Source organism: Vitis riparia, chromosome 18, assembly GCF_004353265.1.
Source record: "Vitis riparia cultivar Riparia Gloire de Montpellier isolate 1030 chromosome 18, EGFV_Vit.rip_1.0, whole genome shotgun sequence".
NCBI classification, from domain to species: domain Eukaryota; kingdom Viridiplantae; phylum Streptophyta; class Magnoliopsida; order Vitales; family Vitaceae; genus Vitis; species Vitis riparia.
Genome location: NC_048448.1, coordinates 34,266,202 through 34,286,905, shown reverse-complemented (window position 1 = coordinate 34,286,905; position 20,704 = coordinate 34,266,202). Strand labels below are relative to the sequence as shown.

General features: G+C 34.2%; 1 protein-coding gene across 1 annotated transcript in view; it reads right to left on the bottom strand.

The window, feature by feature from the left end:
• Nucleotides 1-250: 250 nt before the first annotated feature.
• LOC117905762 (disease resistance protein RPV1-like) overlaps nt 251-20,704 on the bottom strand; it is a 67,949-nt gene continuing 47,495 nt past the window's right edge. The window contains exons 2-3 of the mRNA XM_034818637.1: nt 704-959; nt 251-415 (exon numbers count right to left, since the gene is read on the bottom strand). Of these exons, the coding sequence (XP_034674528.1) occupies nt 251-415; nt 704-959 (421 nt within the window). The remainder of the gene's footprint in view (nt 416-703; nt 960-20,704) is intronic.

Here is a 20,704-nt window from a genome sequence, read left to right as displayed (position 1 = left end):
CATGCATATGTAATGTATCGTCAATAATACTTATGAGCGACTTGTCAATGAGAGTTCTTATTCCACTAATGGGAGAAAAGTTGCAACTATTTAGTATTTCTATTGTAATATCTTTTTCCAATTCACGAAAAAATATTGCAATATCTAGAAATATATTCTTCTGGTCTTCATCTAACTCATCAAAACATATTTGAAGCACTTTCTGAATTTCCATATTTGGGGATTTTTTTAGTTTAAACAATGCACACACCTATTCATCTTTGTTTTTCTCACACAAAGAAGAACCTAAAACTTCAAGGGCCAATGGAAGGCCTTGAGCGTAAGCTATGGCACTATAAATGAGCTCTATGACATCTCTTGAAGGAGAGTCATTTCTAAAGGCATAATGGTTAAAGAGCTCAATAGCTTTATCATCCTGTAATTTATGGACCTCATATACAGCTTTCACACCATGTATGGTCAAAAAATGTTTATCCCTAGTTGTTATAATGATTCTACTTTGTGGACCAAACCAATTAAGCTCTCCCGCTAAATTTTTTAATATTGATCGATGGTTCACATCATCAATAACAAGAAGGACCTTTTTGGAGTGTAATCTTGCCTTCAATGAAGTGGTTGTCACATCAATATTTTCATCCCTCAATACCCTTGAAAGAAGTTGCTTCTTTAAATAATCTTCACCTTTTTTTGCCAATTTTCTTACATTGGCAAGAAAACAACAACCTTCAAATTTGTCAGAATTTTTTTCATAAATAGCTCTAGCAAGGGTAGTCTTACCTATACCACCCATACCCCAAATCCCTACCATGAGAACATCAGTTGACTCAAGACACAATAGTGATTCTAGTTCCCTTATGCAAGAATTCACTCCTACTAGAAGTTGGGTATCTGTTGAAGGTACACATTTTAAATCTTTGGAAATATCTACCATAATTTCCTCAATAAGTTGAGCCTCGGGCCTGCAATTTGAATTTGGAAAAGGAATAATGGTAAGTTTGGTAACACATACATGGTTTAAAAAGTAGTAATTTTGACAACTTCAGAGGAAACTCGTGGATACTTAGTCATATTTATTGCAACTTTTGAAGGAAGACAAAAAACATGATATATCAAGTATGCACAGTTAAGATATAATTGATTAGATTTCTCACAAAAATAAATAATCTACTTTGTTGAGAGTAAATGTTATAAAATAACCAACTTAACAATATTGTATCTAAAATCTAGTTTTTATTTATCTTGAGCATGCATGATATGATATGCTTAACAATAACCAAATCTATTGAAAAAGACAAACAACACTCCAAGTTTATCCACAATCAAGTATATTGAAAAAGAAAGGGACAAAGACCCATATATAATTTGTAGGAAGAGTGTAAATAATTTCTATTTTTATTTTTGGGAATTATTTTTAATTTATTTTATTTTATTCTATTAGTCTTATATTTTTTGGAAGTGTCATATTGAGAATTATTTTCTATTTTGTTTTATTCTATTAGTGTTATATTTTTGGGAAGAGTCCTTGTGAGATTGTGCTAGTGGAGTCTCATTCTTTTTATAAGTAGATTCCCCTTCCACTTTGTGGGTGAAAGCTAGACGAAAAAAAGCGGAAACGGGAAAAACAAAGGTGGGATAACTTTTCGAGGGGTGAGATCGGAGGCTTAAGAGAAGAGAACCAGAGAAGGAAAGGGGGGTTGAGTTGAGCATTTTCCAGAGAGAGCGAAAAACAGAGCAAGAGGAGAGTTGGAGCGAAAATGGGGAGAATGGTTTTTTGAAAGAAAATAGAGCAGGAGGAGGGCTGTCCATGGGTGAGCGGCTTTGAGAAAGGGAGCGGGGAAGCTGGGTTCGAGGGGAGATCTATCAGGTATGGCCACAACTTTTTTCTTTTCTTGTTTTCGATTCTCTTCATTATTTTGCTCCATTTTCTATTTATTTTTTTTTTAGCATTATCGTGTTGACTGAGAGTGGACGTTGAGGATTACATGTTTGTTCCGATTGATGATTAATGAACACGGGGCCAATCCTTTTTCCAATTTTCCAGTTTGCCGCTAAGCTCTCTCTGCGTTCAAGTTGTCGTCCCATTTCTATTCGCCTCACCATTCATCTTCAATACCCACTTGCTTGCCCCACGCTACCATACCCATCTTTTCCTCTTTCATTCCCACCAAACCCAAAACTCAAACCAACCTTCTAACATCCAGCATCCTGCCCCTGGGACCTCCATTAATTTCAGGAAAAAAGCGCATGGCCACCTTTGCGTACGCCTTTTTCATAGCCCACTACCTTCAGCTCGTCTTCCTCTCTTTCATGCCCGTTATGCACACCAATCACCTTCACCACTCGAACCACCTTCAGCTTAACCTCCACCCATTTTCAGATCAGTCCACCATCGCACCCACCTTCAACATATTTCCTTCCACTTCCCCATGTACATGCAACTTGCATGCAATGCATGCCCATTTCATTGTACACTTGGCCATCTTAGTGTAAATGGCTCATTCCTTACAAGTTTTCCAGCTTATCTTTAAATCTTCACAGCATCAGATTAGTGGCAGTGTTCATTTTGTTAAAATCTGAATAGAAGTAATGGAAGTTCTCGTGCCGGCCATTTCGTTTTGTTTCTTCCGCGGTGCCAGTTAATGGTGACTTTGATAGTGTGGCCTTTTGGTCCAATGTTCTATTCTCGGATGTGTTTATGGAAGTTCGGTTTTGGTGTTTTTAGAGAGAGATTTCGTGGGCCTGTGAAGATGTAGTGTGGGATGGTTTATTTTATTTTTATGTTTTTGGAGAGAAGCTTCGTGGGTTTGTGCAGAATCTTTGTGAGAGAAGATGTGAGAATCAGGTGAAGTTTTGGTGAGAAAGTTGTCTTTGTTTTTTTAAGTGGTTTAGAGACAGGGAATGTAGGGTTTTCAGGAAGAGAGTTTCTATTTATTTATTTTGCTTTTAGAGAAAGAAAAATCTTTGGAATCTTTCTAAAGATAAGGCATTTTCAGCGATCACTCTACCTCATTGCCCATTTCATGGCTGGGTCTCCCGGAAAATCCCTCAAGCCATGCACTTGACCTGATACGTGGCAAGAATTTCCTGATGTTAAGAGGGTCGTTTCACGAATAATTTTCAAAACTCTAATTAAAATAAACTTTCTAAACTTCAATTTTTAATTTAATTTTTTAGAACTCTAATTTTTAAATTTAATTTTCAAAAATCTAATTTTCTAAACTTTAATTTTCAAATTTAATCTTCAAAACTTCAAATTTTAAATAATTTTCAAAATTTAATTTTCAAAACTTGGATTTTCAAATAATTTCTAAAATTCTAATTTTCATATTTATTTATTTAATTATTATTATTGTTATTATTATTATTATTTTATTTATTTATTTATTTTTAAATTCTATTATCAAATAATTCTTCAAAATTCTATTTTCTTAAATTTAATTTTCAAACTTCCATTCTTAAATAATTTTTTGAAATTCAGATTCTCACATTTAATTTTTAAAACTTCCATCTTTTAATAATTCTTCAAAATTCCAGTTTTCAATTTTCAAAATTTCAATTTTTACATTTATTTATTTAATCATTATTATTTTCGTTATTATTTTTATTTATTTATTTATTTATTTTTAAATTTCATCTTTAAATAATTTTTCAAAACTCAGATTTTCAAATTTAATTTTCAATTTCCAAAATTCCAATTTTCACATTTATTTATTTAATCATTATTGTTCTCGTTATTATTATTATTTTATTTATTTATTTATTTTAATTCCATCTTTAAATAATTCTTCAAAATTTCAATTTATGAATTTAATTTTCCAATTCCCAAAATTCTAATTTTCACATTTATTTATTTAATCTTTATTATTATTTTTAAAATTCCATCTTTAAATAATTTTCAAGATTTCAATTTTCATAATTTAGTTTTCAAAATTCCAATTTCTTTCAAATTTAATTCCCAAAATTCCAATTCTTAAATCTAATTTTCAAAATGTCAATTTTCAAATAATTTTCAAACTTTCAAATTTTAAATAAATTTCAAAACTTTAGTTTTTTTTCAAATAATTTTAATTTCACTCAAATTTTCAAATATTTCTTTAATTCTACAACTTTTCATCTTACCTTAAGGTTCAGGGTTACCAAAAATCCCGTTTTTAATAAACTTATTGCCTTTTTCTTTCAGGCAAACACCTTCATAAATTTTTCTTTGATTTTAAAATATTTTTTCTATTTCTCTTGATTTTAAATAAGCAAGGATAAATTTTTCATAATTCCAAAATAATGGAATTTGTGAGACTAACTCATGCAAGATAAATTGGGTTTTGGTGGGGGCCCTATATATGAGTTTTCTCTTCTGATTGTCAATTGTTATACTTAATGAATATTGTCTGATCTTTGACTTGCTATTTGATATGCATGTGATAATTTTATACTTGAGTTAACCTTATTTTCATGATAGCGCACTATTACTTGTTGCTAAGGTACGATCTCATTCCCACTTTGCTTAGGTTGGCAGGAACCTAAAAAATGGGAAAAAGAACCGTCAATGACGGGATTTTCCATAGATGTCTGAACATTTAAGCTTTTCTAGACTATTGTGTTAAATACTCCATATAGAGCGAAGAAAAGCAACCTTCCCATTTACTGTGGCTGTATGATTTGGCTGTGTAGAAAAGTATATATAGACATATAGCCTTGTTTGTATCGAGATTAATCATTAATTGCTTTCATAATTTCAGACAATATATTGTAATACAATTGTAACAATTCCACTGGCTTTGGATTACCCTTGATAATTAATCAATAGATAACAATTCTGGGGCATCTTTAAGTTTTTCATAGCACTACTGTAAACTCGTGGTAACGAACAAGTGAGAATTATATACCAAAAAGTTGTGAATCTCTCAGTGGTGAAGAAATGAACAAATGAGAATATTGAGGTAAAGCATGGAAATACCAGTTTCATTCTTCAATGATTTTGTCCCTCTGTTTGGTTAGCTGCAATCAATGAGAATTTCATCTTCACTCCGAATTATTGAATTGGGGTACCCCATTAACAAAGAATACACCTGAATTCTTAGGATGGGATCTGGATTGGATAATCATTGGATTCTGCATTTCAGTTGACACAGGCTGAGTTTTCAGTAAAGTAGCAATCGCAATGTTGCTGCAATTGGTTCAGTTTCAAGCAAAGTCTTCAATCCACAATTTTGTTAGAATAGGTAACTTCGAATTTATATGGTTAAAGTCCCATGCATATAATAAAAAAAATACAACTATACACCACAAAATGATGTAAACTTGTGATAAGAAATGAGTAACTTACTAAGAAGTTGAGAGATTCCTTTCACAATGCCCTTTTACCATTTCAATCAATCAAAGATGTGGTCCAGGAAATGAGAAAATGGGAGAGTTCCTCTGAGAGTTCTCACTATGAAAGGGAGAATTTGTACATTTTGAAATTCAACGAGTAGAAGAAAAGATTTATGTATATTCAAATCATCCTTCGTTCTTCCACCTTTGTTTTCCATTTTCCTTTCAAGGGTTCTTCCCTTCGTTCAAAAGGAGCCTCATGTTCCCACTCCCAGAAGAAACTCAGTCCAAAATCAATTCATCTTGTGCCCTGTTGCAGGTGTGTGAGTCATTACCAGAGCATCCACTGCTCCTGTATGCTTATGGTACCTTCTAATACTGATTCTGCTAGAGCTTGGTCCCCTTCATCAGTGTAGCAGTAATCAATACTCTTTGATTCTAAGTCCTCATTCGAGCAGCCACTGCTACTGAGATCCTCAGCAGTGTGGTACTCATCTTCATTCTCTAATTCTAAGCTTTTGTTGGAGCAGCCACTTCCACTGGGTTCCCTATTGTCAAGCCTACTCCTGACTTTGCTATCTTCAGGTATTGAGTGGTCAAGTTCTTCAAGGATAACACTTGAATGTTGAGGAGGAGAGATGTGTTGGATCATTGTTGCATTGTTGTCTCTAACATCTTCAGCGTACACTAGCCGAAACCCACAACTCTTCACTGTGTCGCGAGAACCAGATATCACAAATGAAACCTCAATAGTCACTGAGTCAGCCCAGCTCTTGCACAAAGGTGCAGGCGCATATGCCATCCATATATGATCTGACTCAATTAATCCATTTTCAAAACGGTGAGGGATGAAATCTCTCATGGTAGGCAGGCTATGACCTCCAGGACCGGAACTTATGCTATATGTTAAATAATGCATCTCTTGATGGATCAGATCCTTGAGACGAAGGACAGCACAAAGAGCAAAACCCAGAAAGTTACTATTATTCCAATTATTTGGAGGTGACTTTATAACTATCCGGCACCCCTTCTTCTGATGGCAGAACCAATCCGGTATTTCACTTCCAGGGATTAAAGTCCTGAATAGAAGGGGCCTTCCATGATCCTGAACAATCAAAGTCACGATGACATTGAGAAAAAGAAGATTGCCAAAAATTAAATTTGGGTTCACTTAGGCATTACATCATTATGTGGATTTTTTTTTCCAGAAACAAAAATTTCATATTTTCTGCATGATGTGTTTGATTGCTATATTTTGATTTTCAATTTTGATTATAATAATTTTTAGAACTTTGAGGAAAGAAAGATAAGTGGAAACTTCCTTTCATTGCAAAAGACAGTTCTCGCAGTTTTAGAACGTACAAAACTTCAGGAATTCTACAACGTTAAGGTTTCTTTCCTGGTCATTTTTTTTTCTTATTTGAGATATTGTTAACATATGAATGATTGTTCCAATTAGGAACAAAATAAATTTAAAATATACAACTTATCCTTAAAAAACAATAACAAATTATCCCTAAAAAACAACAACAAATTATCCCTAAAATATAGGCAACAACCAAATAAAAAAAAATTCTATATGATTGAGATTCTCAACACTCCCCCTCAAGCTAGTTTGAAGATGTCATTCATGGCCAGCTTGCTTACTAAATCATCAAACTACTTCTTTGGCAGTCCCTTAATGAGTATATCTGCAACTTGTTCAACCATAGGTATGTAGGGTATAACAATTAGTCTATTTTCCAGTTTATCCTTGATAAAATGTTTATCAACCTTGACATGTTTAGTTATATCATGGAGTATTGGATTATGTGCAATGGCAATGACAACTTTATTGTCACAAAAGACCTTCATAGGTAAAGGGCTAGCAGCCTTAAGTTCTTCAAGTAATTGTTTAATCCACAAAACTTCACAAATGCCATGGGCTACAACTCTAAACTCAGCTTCAGCACTACTTTTAGTCACAACGCTCTACTTTTTACTCCGCCAAGTCACAAGATTGCCTCCAACAAAAGTACAATACCCCAAAGTTGATCTCCCATCAATTACACTTCCTGCCCAATTTGCATCAGTAAACACATCCACTTGGAGATGTCGTCAATTCTCATATAGAAGTCCTTTTCTTGGAGTCCCCTTTAAGTACCTTAAAATTATCTACACTACATCAAAGTGTCCCTGATTTGGTGAGTGCATGAATTGACTCACCATGCTTACAGCAAAAGCAATATCAAGACGAGTATGCGAGAGATAAATAAGTCTCCCAACTAGGCATTGATATTTCTCTTTGTCAATCATCTACTGGACTTGCTGGTTGGAGTTTTAAATTCGGTTCTATAGGAGTTTCTGTAGCCTTGCATCCAAGTAAACCCGTTTCACTTAATAAGTCAAGTATATATTTTCTTTGAGAAATGAAAATACATTTCTTAGGTCTAGCAAACTCCATACTAAGAAAGTATCTCGGGGACCCAAATCTTTTATCTCAAATTCACGAATTAAAGCTTTCTTCAATCTTTCAAGTTCTAGATTATCATTACCAGTTAGAATAATGTCATCCACATAAACTATCAACACATCAATCTTTCCTTCTCTTGAGTGTTTATAAAATATTGTATGGTTAGCTTGACTTTGAATATATCCTTGAAGCTTGATTACTTTTCCAAATCTTTCAAACCAAGTCCTAGGAGATTGCTTAAACCATACAAGGACTTCTTTAATTTACAAACTTTTTTTTTCTAGCTTTTCTTTGAAACCTAGTGGTAAATCCATAAGCACTTCTTCCTCCAAATCGCCATTTAAGAAAGCGTTTTTCACATCTAATTAGTGCAATGGCCAATTAAAATGTACTACATGAGAAAGTAAAATCCAAATGGAATTGATCTTTACGATAGGTGCAAAGGTCTCTTGGTAGTCAATTCCATAGGTTTGTGTGAAACCTTTGGCTACTAACCTTGCCTTATATCATTCAATGCTACCATCGGGCTTACACTTGATTGTGAAAACCCACTTACATCCCATTGTCTTCTTCTCCTTAGGTAAATCAACAATTTCCCATGTTTCATTTTTCAAAAGAGCATTCATTTCCTCTTGAATTGCCAATCTCCACTCTGAGTGTCATAGTGCTTCCTATATAGTTCTAGGAATGAATAAGTGAGAGATATTTGAAGTGAAAGCTCTATATTTTCCTGAGATTCTTTGATAAGACAAATATTTGGCAATGGGATATTTGGTACAATTCCTAACTCCTTTTCAGATTGCAATAGGGATATCAAGATCAGAAATAGGTAAAGGAGTGGAGTCCATAGGAAGATTACTTGGATTTTGAGAACTAGGAGCTGATGATCAACCATGCTCAAGATTGACTTGATTATTCTCAGTATTAAAATTAAACCGAAGCCTAGTATAAACACGAAGTTTAGTGGACATAGGTTGTAGAGTTTCTCCCCATGTGATGTAATTTGATTTGGCATAGATAAATCAGTATTTCTCCATTTTTCACTAATTAAAACATCTGTTTTTTTATTTATTTCAGGAAGAAAAATACTAAGTTTTGGTTGTTCTTATTGCCAAAACTAATCTTCATTAGAGTTCTCCTCCCGAAGAGTAGTTTTGTTATAAAAGGGAATATTTTCAATAAAGTTGACATCCATACTAACATGAATTTTCCTCGTAGTAGGATTAAAACACTTATACCATTTTTTTATTAGGAGCATAACCTAGAAAAATACATTTTTCAGTTCTTGGATCAAATTTGGATAGAAGATGAGTTGGCACATGGACGAACACTGTACATCTAAAAATTTTTAAGGGTAAATCTGACGTGAGACGTGTGTTTGGAAAAGTATTCTTAAGAGTTTGTAAAGGTGTTGCATAGTTTAGAACCCTTGTAGGCATTCTATTAATCAAATAACAACTTGTTAAAATTGCATCACCCCAAAGGTATGTAGGAATATTCATATGAAACATAAGAGCTCTACCTACTTCAAGTAAATGTCTGTTTTTATGTTCTGCAATTCCATTTTGTTGAGGAGTGTCCCTACAAGTTGATTGATGTAAAATACCTTTCTCTAGCAAAAAATCACCTAAACAATCATTATAAAATTATATTCCATTGTCACTCCAAAGAATACTTATTTTGGTTTGAAATTGGTTTTCAACCATAGAATAAAAATCTTGAAAGAGTTTTGCAACCTCAAACTTAGAGTTCATTAGATAAAGCTACCATAGGCGTGTGTGATCATCAACAAACCTGATTGAGCTAGAGATGTTATAGGAGTACAAGGAGTCGGTGGAGCAGGTTTTAGCAATTGTAGTAGTTGGTCTAATTATTCTTTGCTTAATGAGGATGTCTCGGCAGCATGTGCTTTAGCAGGGAAACTATTAAAGTTGCCTTGCTTATTAGTCTTCCATTCAACGAGCTTCCAATCAACTGGCTTCCATGTAATTTCCAATGGGTTTCACGAGTGTGGCGTGGTTTATTACAATGATCACACCAAACTCTTAGCTTGTCATCTGGACGATGCTGGTTATTAGGATTACGAGAAGCCGTTGCTACAGTGCCCAATAAAGCTGAGTTTTCCACAGGTCCAGAGAGCTTCTTCCCAAGCATAACATTCCTTCGGCTCTTCTCATGACACACTATAGAGAATACTTCACCTAAAGAAGGGAGAGGTTGCCGACCAATGATTTTACCCCGAACTTCATCAAACTCAACATTAAGCCCGACTAAAAATTTGAATATTCGTGAAATTTCTACCATTTTCTTAAAATAGTTACAATCATCCATATTTTTCCACTCATAGTCATTAAATAAGTCATGATCCTGCCATAAACCCTTAAGGACATTAAAATATTTGGTAACTAAATTCTCACCTTAACAAATATCGCCCAATTTGAGTTGTAACTCATAGATTTGGGACTGATTTCCAAGGTCTGAATAAATTTGAATAATGTTGTCCCAAAGAGTTTTGGTAGTGGGATAACACATATAATTCAAGCTAATCTCCTCCTCCATGGAATTTACCAGCCATGCCATGATCATGGAGTTTTCTGCATCCCAAGTGGCTTAGCTAAGGTCTATCTTCGTTGGTTCTTTGGTGTCACCAATCAAATAACCAATTTTGCCTCGGCCCCTATTGTACATCCGAATAGATTGTGACCATCTGAGAAAATTGTTCTCATTAAGGCGGATTGTGGTGATCTGGACAGAGTGGGAATGAGAATTGGGTGTGGGTAATTTTTGAGGAATTGGAACCAACAGTAATGGAAGGAGTAGATTTAGAAATTTCTGACATTGTAAAGAGATAACAATAGAAATGAAAAGGGAAGAAGAACATAACTGGAAAGAATGAGAGGAAAAGGAAAGGGAATAACCAATTAACTTGGCTTTGATACCATGTAGAAAAAGGGAAAAAATGTCGTATATTATTTGAATAAGGAAGGGAAACATGCTTCATTTTATAGAAAAGTTACAACAAATCAAACTAAATCTATAGCTGTACACCCAAATTTCTAGGAACAAAACAAATTTAAACTATACAATTTATCCCTAAAAAATAGGTAACAACTAGATTAGAAAAATTCTATATGATTGAGATTCTCAACAAAAGGTTAAATTATGAACTAATAAATAAATATGTTTTATCATAAAAGAACTTGAAAATGGAATTGAAATTGAAGTCCTTGGATATTGTCACTTGGAATGGTGAAGCCACAACATACTTGTTTTTCCATATAATCAAAATGAAGACATCAGATAGAGGGAGAACATACCTGAGGATGATACTTGGATCTCAATCCAAATTGGTGAATATTAGTTACCACAATCCCAAAACTAGATTCCATGTTGCTTTGATACTCCTTCATTTTGAAACAATTGGTAAATATAGCATGCCTAAGCCATCTGTAATGCCATTGATTTGAGATAGTCTCCAATGATATGCAATTATGTGCATTTATTACTTCTATGCTTGATGGGAGCTCTGGTATCGCCTGAAGCCTCCTGCAGTTTAGCAACTTAAGTACTGTCAACTGAGAAAGTTGACTGATGCTTGAGGGCAGACTAACAAAGTTGTTCCCACTTAAATTTAACTTCTTCAAGGACAACATGAGGCTAAGAACACTTAGTTGTGGCCCATCCACTATATTGCAGTCACTCAAATTTAGGTCTTGTAAGGAGCGTAAAGTTGATAAAGGAGGCAACAAGAAATCAAGGGAATTTGAACTTTTCCAAAGCAGAAGCGGGAAAGCAAAGGTTGGTTCTTTACAGCCATGAAAAGATAATACTTCAAGGTTTCTCAAGTCAACAAAGGAGGTAGGCAAACCTCTTATAGGAGTTCGGTCTGCGTAAAGCTTCCTTAACTGTTTTAATTTCCCAAAGTTTTGTGGCAAACTTTCAAGCTTTGAGCAATCAGAAAGCAGTAGGGTTTTGAGAGATTCCAAATTACAAATACTATTTGGAAGACTTCCGAGCTCTTTGCAGTTTGTTAGATCCAATACAACAAGCCCAATGGCATACTCAATTGATGAGGGTAGTTCTTCTATACCAGTCCCATCTAAAAAGAGCTCTCATAGATGTTCCATATACCCTCTGATCTCCGGAAACTTCTCAAGTTTTGAGCAACCAGAAAGGATAAGAATTTGAAGAGATTTTAACTCAATACTGTTTGGGAAATGCCTAAGGTTTATACAGTTTCTTAAGCTCAAGAAAATGAGTTTGTTTAGAACTCCAAGGGATGGGTGAATTGCACACAAATGAATACAACCTTCAAGAACCAACCGTTCAAGATTGCTAGCCCTTGATAAATCCGGGATTTCCACTAGGCATTGAGAGTGACTAAGTTCCATGAATTTTAATTTCTCAAGAACCTGTAATAAAAGAAAAGCGGATAAAATAAATCAATTTTCAACTTCATATATCATCTAAACAACATAAATAAATTAGTCATATATACCTTAATTCCTTTCCAAAGTTGTTTGATGTGGCTATAAGGCATGTTAAGTTCAACCAGCCTCTCTGGGATAAAATTAACCTGCAATGATTTCAAAGAGTATCCATACCAGTATAGATATCTCAAATCATTAGAAGGAAATTTGAAGTTATGAGAAAAGTACACTTTACATTCCTCCTTTTTTAAGGTGCGTTTGGAGTCTTTAGAAATGTGAGCAGCCTAAGTTTGTTTATCCTTGTAAAGCCTTCAGAGGTAAAGTGTATATCTTGCAAATTTGACAGGTCAAGGAATATGCCTTCAACTTCTTCTGTTCCCTACCAACCAAGAGTCAAAGGATAAGTGAAAAGCATGCAATACACATGCACGTATGAAAAAGAAATTTTATGCAGAGCACTCTCACCATATTTTTTTTCAATACATGGGAGACATCCTCATGCGACCTTAACCTGCTCCATTTTCCAGGTTCATTAGGGGAGTTTTGGCGAACAACTTCCATACTCATATGTTGTATTAAATCATGCATTTGAAGCTTGTTATTAGAAATAGTTATGAAAGATTTGTCAAGAAGAGTTCTTATTCCACAAGCAGGGAAGAAGCCACAACCCTCAAGTATTTCCATTACATAATCTTTATCCTCTCCCTTAAAAAAACATGCAATATCTAGAAACATATTCTTTACTTTATTGTCTAGTTCATCATAACTTATTCGAAGTACTTTGTTGATGTCTGGATTAGGAGTGCCTTTTAGCTTGTCTAAATAACTTTTCCATTCATGTTTCTTAATGCCAAATAAAAAAGAGCTTAAGATTTTGAGAGCCAATGAAAGGCCTTGAGCATAAGTAGTTACTCTTTTTGATAGCTCCATGAGATCATCTTCTGGAAGTTTATGTTTTGAAGAATGACGTCTAAGGACCTCCATGGCTTTCTCATGACATAATTTTCTGATTTCATAGTAGTTCACTAAATGTGAAGTTAACAAATTTTTATCCTTAGTCGTTATAATGATTCTACTTCCATGCCCAAATGAATCTTGATTTTCAGTTAAGTATCCTAGTATCTCCTGATCTTTCACATCATCAAGCACAATAAAGACCTTTTTGGAGCGAAGCCTCCTCTTAATAGAAGTGTGCCCTCTTATATTTAAATTTCGATCATCTACTAATAGAGAAAGAAGTTTCTGTTCTAAGCCAATTGAACCTTCTTTTTTGAAATCTTCTTTAACATTTAGGAGAAAGGCAGAGCTTTCAAATTGATGAGAGACTTGGTTATAAATAGCATGAGTAAGTGTCGTTTTACCAATGCCAACCATGCCCCAAATTCCTACTATGCGAACATCAAATGACTCAATAAAAAGCAGGGATTCCATTTCTTTTATGAGAGAACTCATTCCAACTAGGTTTTTGTAATCACTTGAATTTATACTAAACAATTTATTTGAAACATCGGTGACGATATCTTTAATGAGCATAGTCTCACTACTACAAAAAACAAAAACAATGATGTTTCCTTCCTTGGCGCTTAAAAAAAATGTCATTATTTATTTTTTATGCCCAAACATTAGCGCTTGTTTACTATGGCACATTTGCAAGTGTTGTTGATACATATAAATTAAAAAATGTTGGTGCTTATTTTAAGTGTCATTGGATATATAGCATTTTTGCATTCTTGATGTTTCTAAAGAGTGTCATTATCCTACCTAGTATATATATTTACCTAAAACATGCCTAAAATTTCCACTCCCTCCACTTGATTTCCTCACCCGCCTAAACATGATTTCCCTTCACATACCTTCAAATCTCACATTCAAAGCATCCAAAACCCTAAGTCTTCACTTGCCTAGGATGTACTAGTGGTCAGTTGTTAGAGTTGTGTTTAGCCTTCTCCTTTGTGAAGTAACCAAAAGTGAGATTAGATTTACAGGTTTTCATTTCAACAATAGAAGTATTACGTCAATGTAGTTGAGATCGGAAGAGCAATTGAAGTGGGGAGTCCACTAATTAGAAGAGTAAGTTTTGCACATGCATAGATTTTGGTGGGGTTTTTTCTTTTAATCTAAACCCTAATTTTTTTTCTTTCATTTTCCCTTTAGCCAAACCCTATTTTCTCCAAATAAACGAGAAAAATAACTCCAATTGTGTTAAGAAGAAACAACTTGGGACCACAAGACATTCCATCATCTCCATCCACTTAGCGATTCAAGGTAAAGTCCTGATTTTTTCTTGGTTTTTCTTAATTTCATTAAAAATTATATTATTTTTTTATCACATTTGATATAATTTTTTTATGGTTTATTAAATAAAAATGTGTTACCAACCAAAAAGATTCCTATGAATTTGGTTTATATCTTTAAATGGAATAAAACCCTATCTGTTTTAGTCGAAAATTTTAGGTATGAGTTGGGGTAGATTATGCCTGTAGGTTCTGCAGATAAATGAGGAGGATTTTTGTGAAGGAGGGGATCTGATCTTTCTATTTCGAGGTTGAATTCTCGAACTGTTTTTTGAGTCACACATAAACAAAGATCCCCCTCTTATGTAACTCAAGCTTAGCTACTCCTTTTATTATTTTTTCTGGTTTTCTGGTTTTCTTTTTTCTTCTCTCTTGTGTAAAGGCTTTTATAGTTTTCCCCTTGTGATTCATTTTTCCTGGAAGGTGAGAAAATTGGAATTCATCTTTGTAGAAACCCTTGATTGGAAATCCATCCATCGGAGGTGAAAGAGTAGATAGAATTAGAACACATGCATTATTGATAGCAGCCTCCCTTCTTCCACGCCCCCAATTTAGTTCATCAGATTTTGGTGCAATTCAAAGGATCAGATTGCTTGTTGTGGAATTAAAGGAAGGGAAAAACATTTGAAGCGATAGAGGGAGAAAAATGAGAGCAGGTCTCAGCACGATCCAATAGACCCTGACGCCGGAGGTGGCTAGCGTGTTGAACCACTCGATTTGGGAGGCGGGTCATCGAAATCACGGGCAAACTACACTGCTTCACGTGGCAGCAACCCTTCTAGGCTCCCCTTCAGGCTTGCATCTCTTGCCAAGACAGGTCAATCTTCAAAGTAGTTCCCATACTAAAAATTCTATGGAATTATCCAAGTCAAATTGTTATATTTATATGGGGTGTTTAAGACTAAGACATGAGATATTTTTTAGGGTGGTTGGGTGGTGGGATAGGGGGTTATTTGCCATTGAATAGCTCCAATAATGAAGAAGCTAAAGTCACTAAAATGATATTGGTTTTGTGGCTTTAAAGTCAATTGAAACAGAGGAATTCATCATCAAATATGTGGGTTCTTGAAACCTTTTATTTTTTTATTATTGGGGCCTTGGAAGTGAATCAATGTGTGATAACTAAAGCAATTTTGACACGGGAATTGCGTTAGGACTTAAACACTCACCGAGTACTATGATCATGGCCCCTTCACTTGAGGATCCAACTTCTTTTTTGTACGCTAGCACCATAATTCACATAGATTTTAGCATAAAGGAAAGAAATGAGCTACAAGAAAACGCACGAGCAATAGTGAGAACACGAACATTTACCGAGATATGGTGACATTATGGTATAAATGAAAAAGAACCAAAAAGCTAATGTGTTGGGACTTGAGTCATAACCAGAATAGAAAACCTAAAACAACATTCCAATAGATGAATGTGAGAAGCTTGGGCTACATCTCAGCATTGCATGCACATGAATCATTATAGTTGAAGCCACTTTCAATGGATTATTCATCTCCTAAGTCGTCAAGGCTTATCTTGACTATGATATTTCCTTATACTATTATATCTTCAAGAGTAAGATGGACTCATGAAGGGAATCAAAAAGTTTGTTTTAAGCTATGGGTTTATACTAAATTCAACGTGTCATACTACGATACACACACACACCAGACATTTTTGTTGGAAATCATGCCATACAAAATTCAATCTAAGAACTTGAAACAAAATCAACACAATCCAAGTTTAAACAAATTAAGCTTAGTTTGAATTATTTCAGGCTTAGCAAGAGCCTATTACCTATTCTAATTGATAATCTAATTTACTTGATCCATATGAACTTGTTGTAGCTGCCCAACCTGCCACACCAAAAGCAAACTCTTTTTGAGTTCAAATCCTCTAGGGCTTTGTCAGGGTATGGAAAGACAAATCGCTGTCCCTGATGCCTATCCCATTAATGGCATTTGTGTGTGTAACTTTGTGATAAAGAAACAACAATACCTAACTAAGAGGTCGAGGGATTCAAAATGGCTGCTTGTGGAATAAATGTTGCAGTTCAAAAAATGAACAAAAGAAGGCATTTTCTAGGACAAAGGGTGGAGATGCTTGGTAATGATAGTCTTCCATCTGGTTAGTTGCAATTCATGAGAATATTCCCCTGTTTGAGAAAAAGAAAACCAATTCAAGAATAAAAGTAGCATTCTAACAATTGATCTCAGAAGATTCATGGGTTCTATAAGTGTATTAATTTGTGTATTGGCAATTCTAGGTCAAAGTTCCCATCATGTCTTATAGCTCATAGTCTTCAAATCCTCCCTTGAACAATTGCCTTTTCCAAATTGTTCGTATTTGATGATGACTAGAGGAGATGGTAAATGCCTTTAAGGGTTTGGATGATGGCAAACATTGATTAACCATGTTTTAAACTATTTTTATTTGATTAAAAAATGGAATGGTTGCTTAAGGAGTGTAAAATATAATGTTTATATCAGTTGGATCGATTTCTGGTCGATCAACTTAAGGGTAACAGTTTTTGTTGTACTTAGGTCTTTTTTATTCTCGTTTGAGTGATCCAACTTCGATCACATCTATATTCTTTTATTTTTTTCCAAACAAATCTTAGTCGTTGGATGGGTTTCAAAATCCTAATACTTAAGCCCTCTGTCCAAATGTGGTGAGGGCTTTAATGAGAGAGAAAACCTTGGGTTTTTGAGCTTCAAGTTTCTCTTACTATATTAGGGAGTGTTTGCCTTGTGAGAAAAGTTATTGGTTTGAATTGAAAATCAATTTTTAAGTGAAATATTTGTTCCAAATGGGTTGATTCACCATGTTCTTCACCCTAACTATCATATTAATTTCATATTCAATTTATTGGGATAAAACCCAAGATTCTTCTTGTGTGGACTTAAGAAAAGGCTAAGATCAAAGCTTGGAGTGAATTCCAAGTGTTTTCCTAAAGAAGAATGGTGGTAGCTGAAACTTAAAGGTTCTAGGCAAGTGGTTTGGGAGAGGATGAAAGACTTAGGATAGGTAAAATCTTGTACTCAACTAATTTTCCTTCATAGTGGACTATTTGATTGCTTAAGGCTCATGGTTTTGTATATGTTCATAGATTTTCCACATTAAAAAATTGATGTAATTGTTTTTTATATATATATATTTTATTAGCATTTCATAAGCTTATGATATTTTTCATTGTGTTACAATGATAGAATTAATTCGAGCATGAGCTAAAAAAGTGTCTACTGAATTTTTGAAAGAACAAGATATTTGTTAGTTGTTATTGATTGATGATAAGGGGCATTTGAAAAAGAATTTTTATATTGATGTAATGTTTTATAGATTATGTTTGGGAAGTGTTGTCTCATTTGCATATGGTTTATATTGAATAACTTGTTTGGAAAAGTGTTGGTACATCCATTGTTGCTTGCGATTTGCTTGTTTGTTCATAAGGTTGAAAAACAAGATCATTTTATAAGGAAAAAAAAATGGGAATTGTGAGCATTTGTGAGACACCATCTCTAATTGCTTTAAAAAAACACTTTTCCACCCCCCACCCCCTCTAGGTGTTATCCATAGGTGAGATTCTTGTCAAGTTCCATTGCTTTGACTTTTCATTTCTCTACACCATCTCCTTGTCAAGCATGTTGAGTCCTTTTTAGTCACCCTATAATCAAAATCTTTAATAACACAACCACTACAAGGCAAAGTGTCCCACATGTAATTGCAAACAAAAATTAAAGAGCAGTTATGTTCCTAATGGATTAGTTTTTAACAAATCCACTTTCAGTAATTAATTTAATCAAGATGTTATTGTTATTATTTAACTAATTACATTAAGACAATGATTAAGTATGATAGTTAACCTATAAGGAATGTTTTTACTTATTTTCATTAGACTTCTTTAGGATTGATTTTGAAGCAATCATCATAAGCTCTCCACTTTATTTTCTCTTCTTTTTCATATATATAAAAATTGGCGATCTCTACTCTTCAAAAAGGTCCTTAATTCTATTATATCTAATTGATAGCAGAAGATGAGAACTTTAACCATGGGTGAGCAAATCATCACAAGAAGCCATGAATTCTTACTGCCTCAACACTTCATGGAAACGTAGGCCCACCAAAAGCATAATAAGGTAACTCACTTGTCATGAAAATTGTTCCATGACATGAATAAGAGTTTCTCTTATTTAATAATTAATATGTAATTTTATTACTATAGATAACCTTGAATTTATACTTGAAGTTAAGGTTCCATGCATATAATGAAAACATATAAATATATGCACTACTACATAGTGTAACTTACTAAGAAGTTTAGAAATCCATCACAATTTGAATAAGAGATACAATATAAGGAATAAGCAAATGCAAAATTTCGACCTTAATCAATTTCATCCAAAAGAAGAAGCCTAATATTCCTATAACCATTCCCAACAAGAAAATCAATCCAAAAGCAAAAGTGGGATCCAAGAAAGATTAGTTAAGATTTGGAGATCTTTTCTCTCCTCAGATACTAATCCATGGCAACCGTGGAAGTCCTTATAATCAAAGCATCCACTTCCATTGGGTTCACACTCTTCAAGGCTTCTCCTAATTATGGTGTCTTGAAATTTTATTTTGTCCTCATCTTCAAAGAGATCAACATTTCCACTGGCTTCCCTCACAACCTAGATGTCATAATGATCAGAATTTTCTAAGTCATTACTAGACCACCTACTTCCATTGGGTTAACCCTCCTCAAGGATTCTCTTGACTATGAAATCTTGTAATCATATTTCCTCCTGATCTTCAAAGAGAAAACTTCCACTGGGCTCCTCCTTAACTTGGTAGAAGTAATCAAAATTCTCTTATTCTAAGTCATCACTACTAGGTTTGCCCTTGTCAAGGCTTCTCTTAATTGTGAAGTTGTGTAATTCTATTTCATCCTCATTTTTAAAGTGAAGACTTCCACTGGGCCCCCAATCTTGGAAGTCGTAATGATCATAATTCTTTGATTCTAAGTGTTAGAATTTGGTGACTCAAATTATTTTTGGTTTGACCCAAAAAGCTCGCGATGTAACATATGGTAAAGATAAAATTATGAGATTGTTTGGGGGTGTAAGGGCTTTGCCCCTACGACATGGACTTGTTTTGTTAGTTACTCACATATGCACACACACATGTGTGTGTGTGTGTGTGTGTGAGGATGATGATGATGATGATGTATAGTTTTAGGGTTATAATGATGATTATGTTTCTACTATAGCCGCTCACAACTCTCCCCTCTTGTACCAATTTTTGACATAGTGGATCTTCTTCTCCTTTGCTCATGGTTTTTCCCCTCTAGAGTTTTCCATGTAAATCTATGTATTCTTATTATGTTTTTCTTATTGCCTATTCTTGTTAGTTTGCAACACTAAGTCATGAGTAGACTACCTACTTCCACTAGCTTCACCCTTGTCAATGCTTTTCTTGATTATGGTGTCAAGTAATTCTATGATATCCTTATCGTTAAAGATAAGACTTCCAATGGGCTCCCCTTTATCATTAGATGATCTTCTTCTACCAACCTCCTCCTCATCCTGGATATTGTGATCCAAGTCATCGTCATATTATCTGTTGCATCTAAAGTAAATAATTGCAAAGGGAAACATTTCATGGTTTGCTATAAGCCAAATAATCTAACGGTGGGGATGATAGTAATTAGAATTGGATTGGATGATTAGTGTATTGTCATTATTCACGTGTTCATCACTATATACTAAACCAACCCCACACCTCCTAATTCAAAAATGAAAGTGGTAGTTCACAAAAAATTTAGCCATGACTTAGTGACTTGATGCCAATCGATGCATGGATGAAATGGTACATAAAATAGACACACGTGAGTTGACCCAATCCTTATATTACCACGAGGTGGAGAAGGGTTCTCATTATATAAGATGGGAGTCTAGAGACAAGCTTTAAAATATGTTAAGATACAAGTTGTGAATATAAGACCAAGAAAGCCATGTTCATCAGGAATGATGACAAGATAAAAAGCACAACCCAGGAACTTGGAATTAAACTAATTTGGAGGTAGCTTTCCTACTGTACTTCCCCAACTTTGAGAACTTATTCAATATGATTTTCTACTTTCGTAAACAATAATGTTGAATTAACATCTTCTTACACAATCAAAATATCACCAAACATTCAATATTTATTTTACACTTGGCCAAAGATACAGGTGGTAGTGCTTGAGT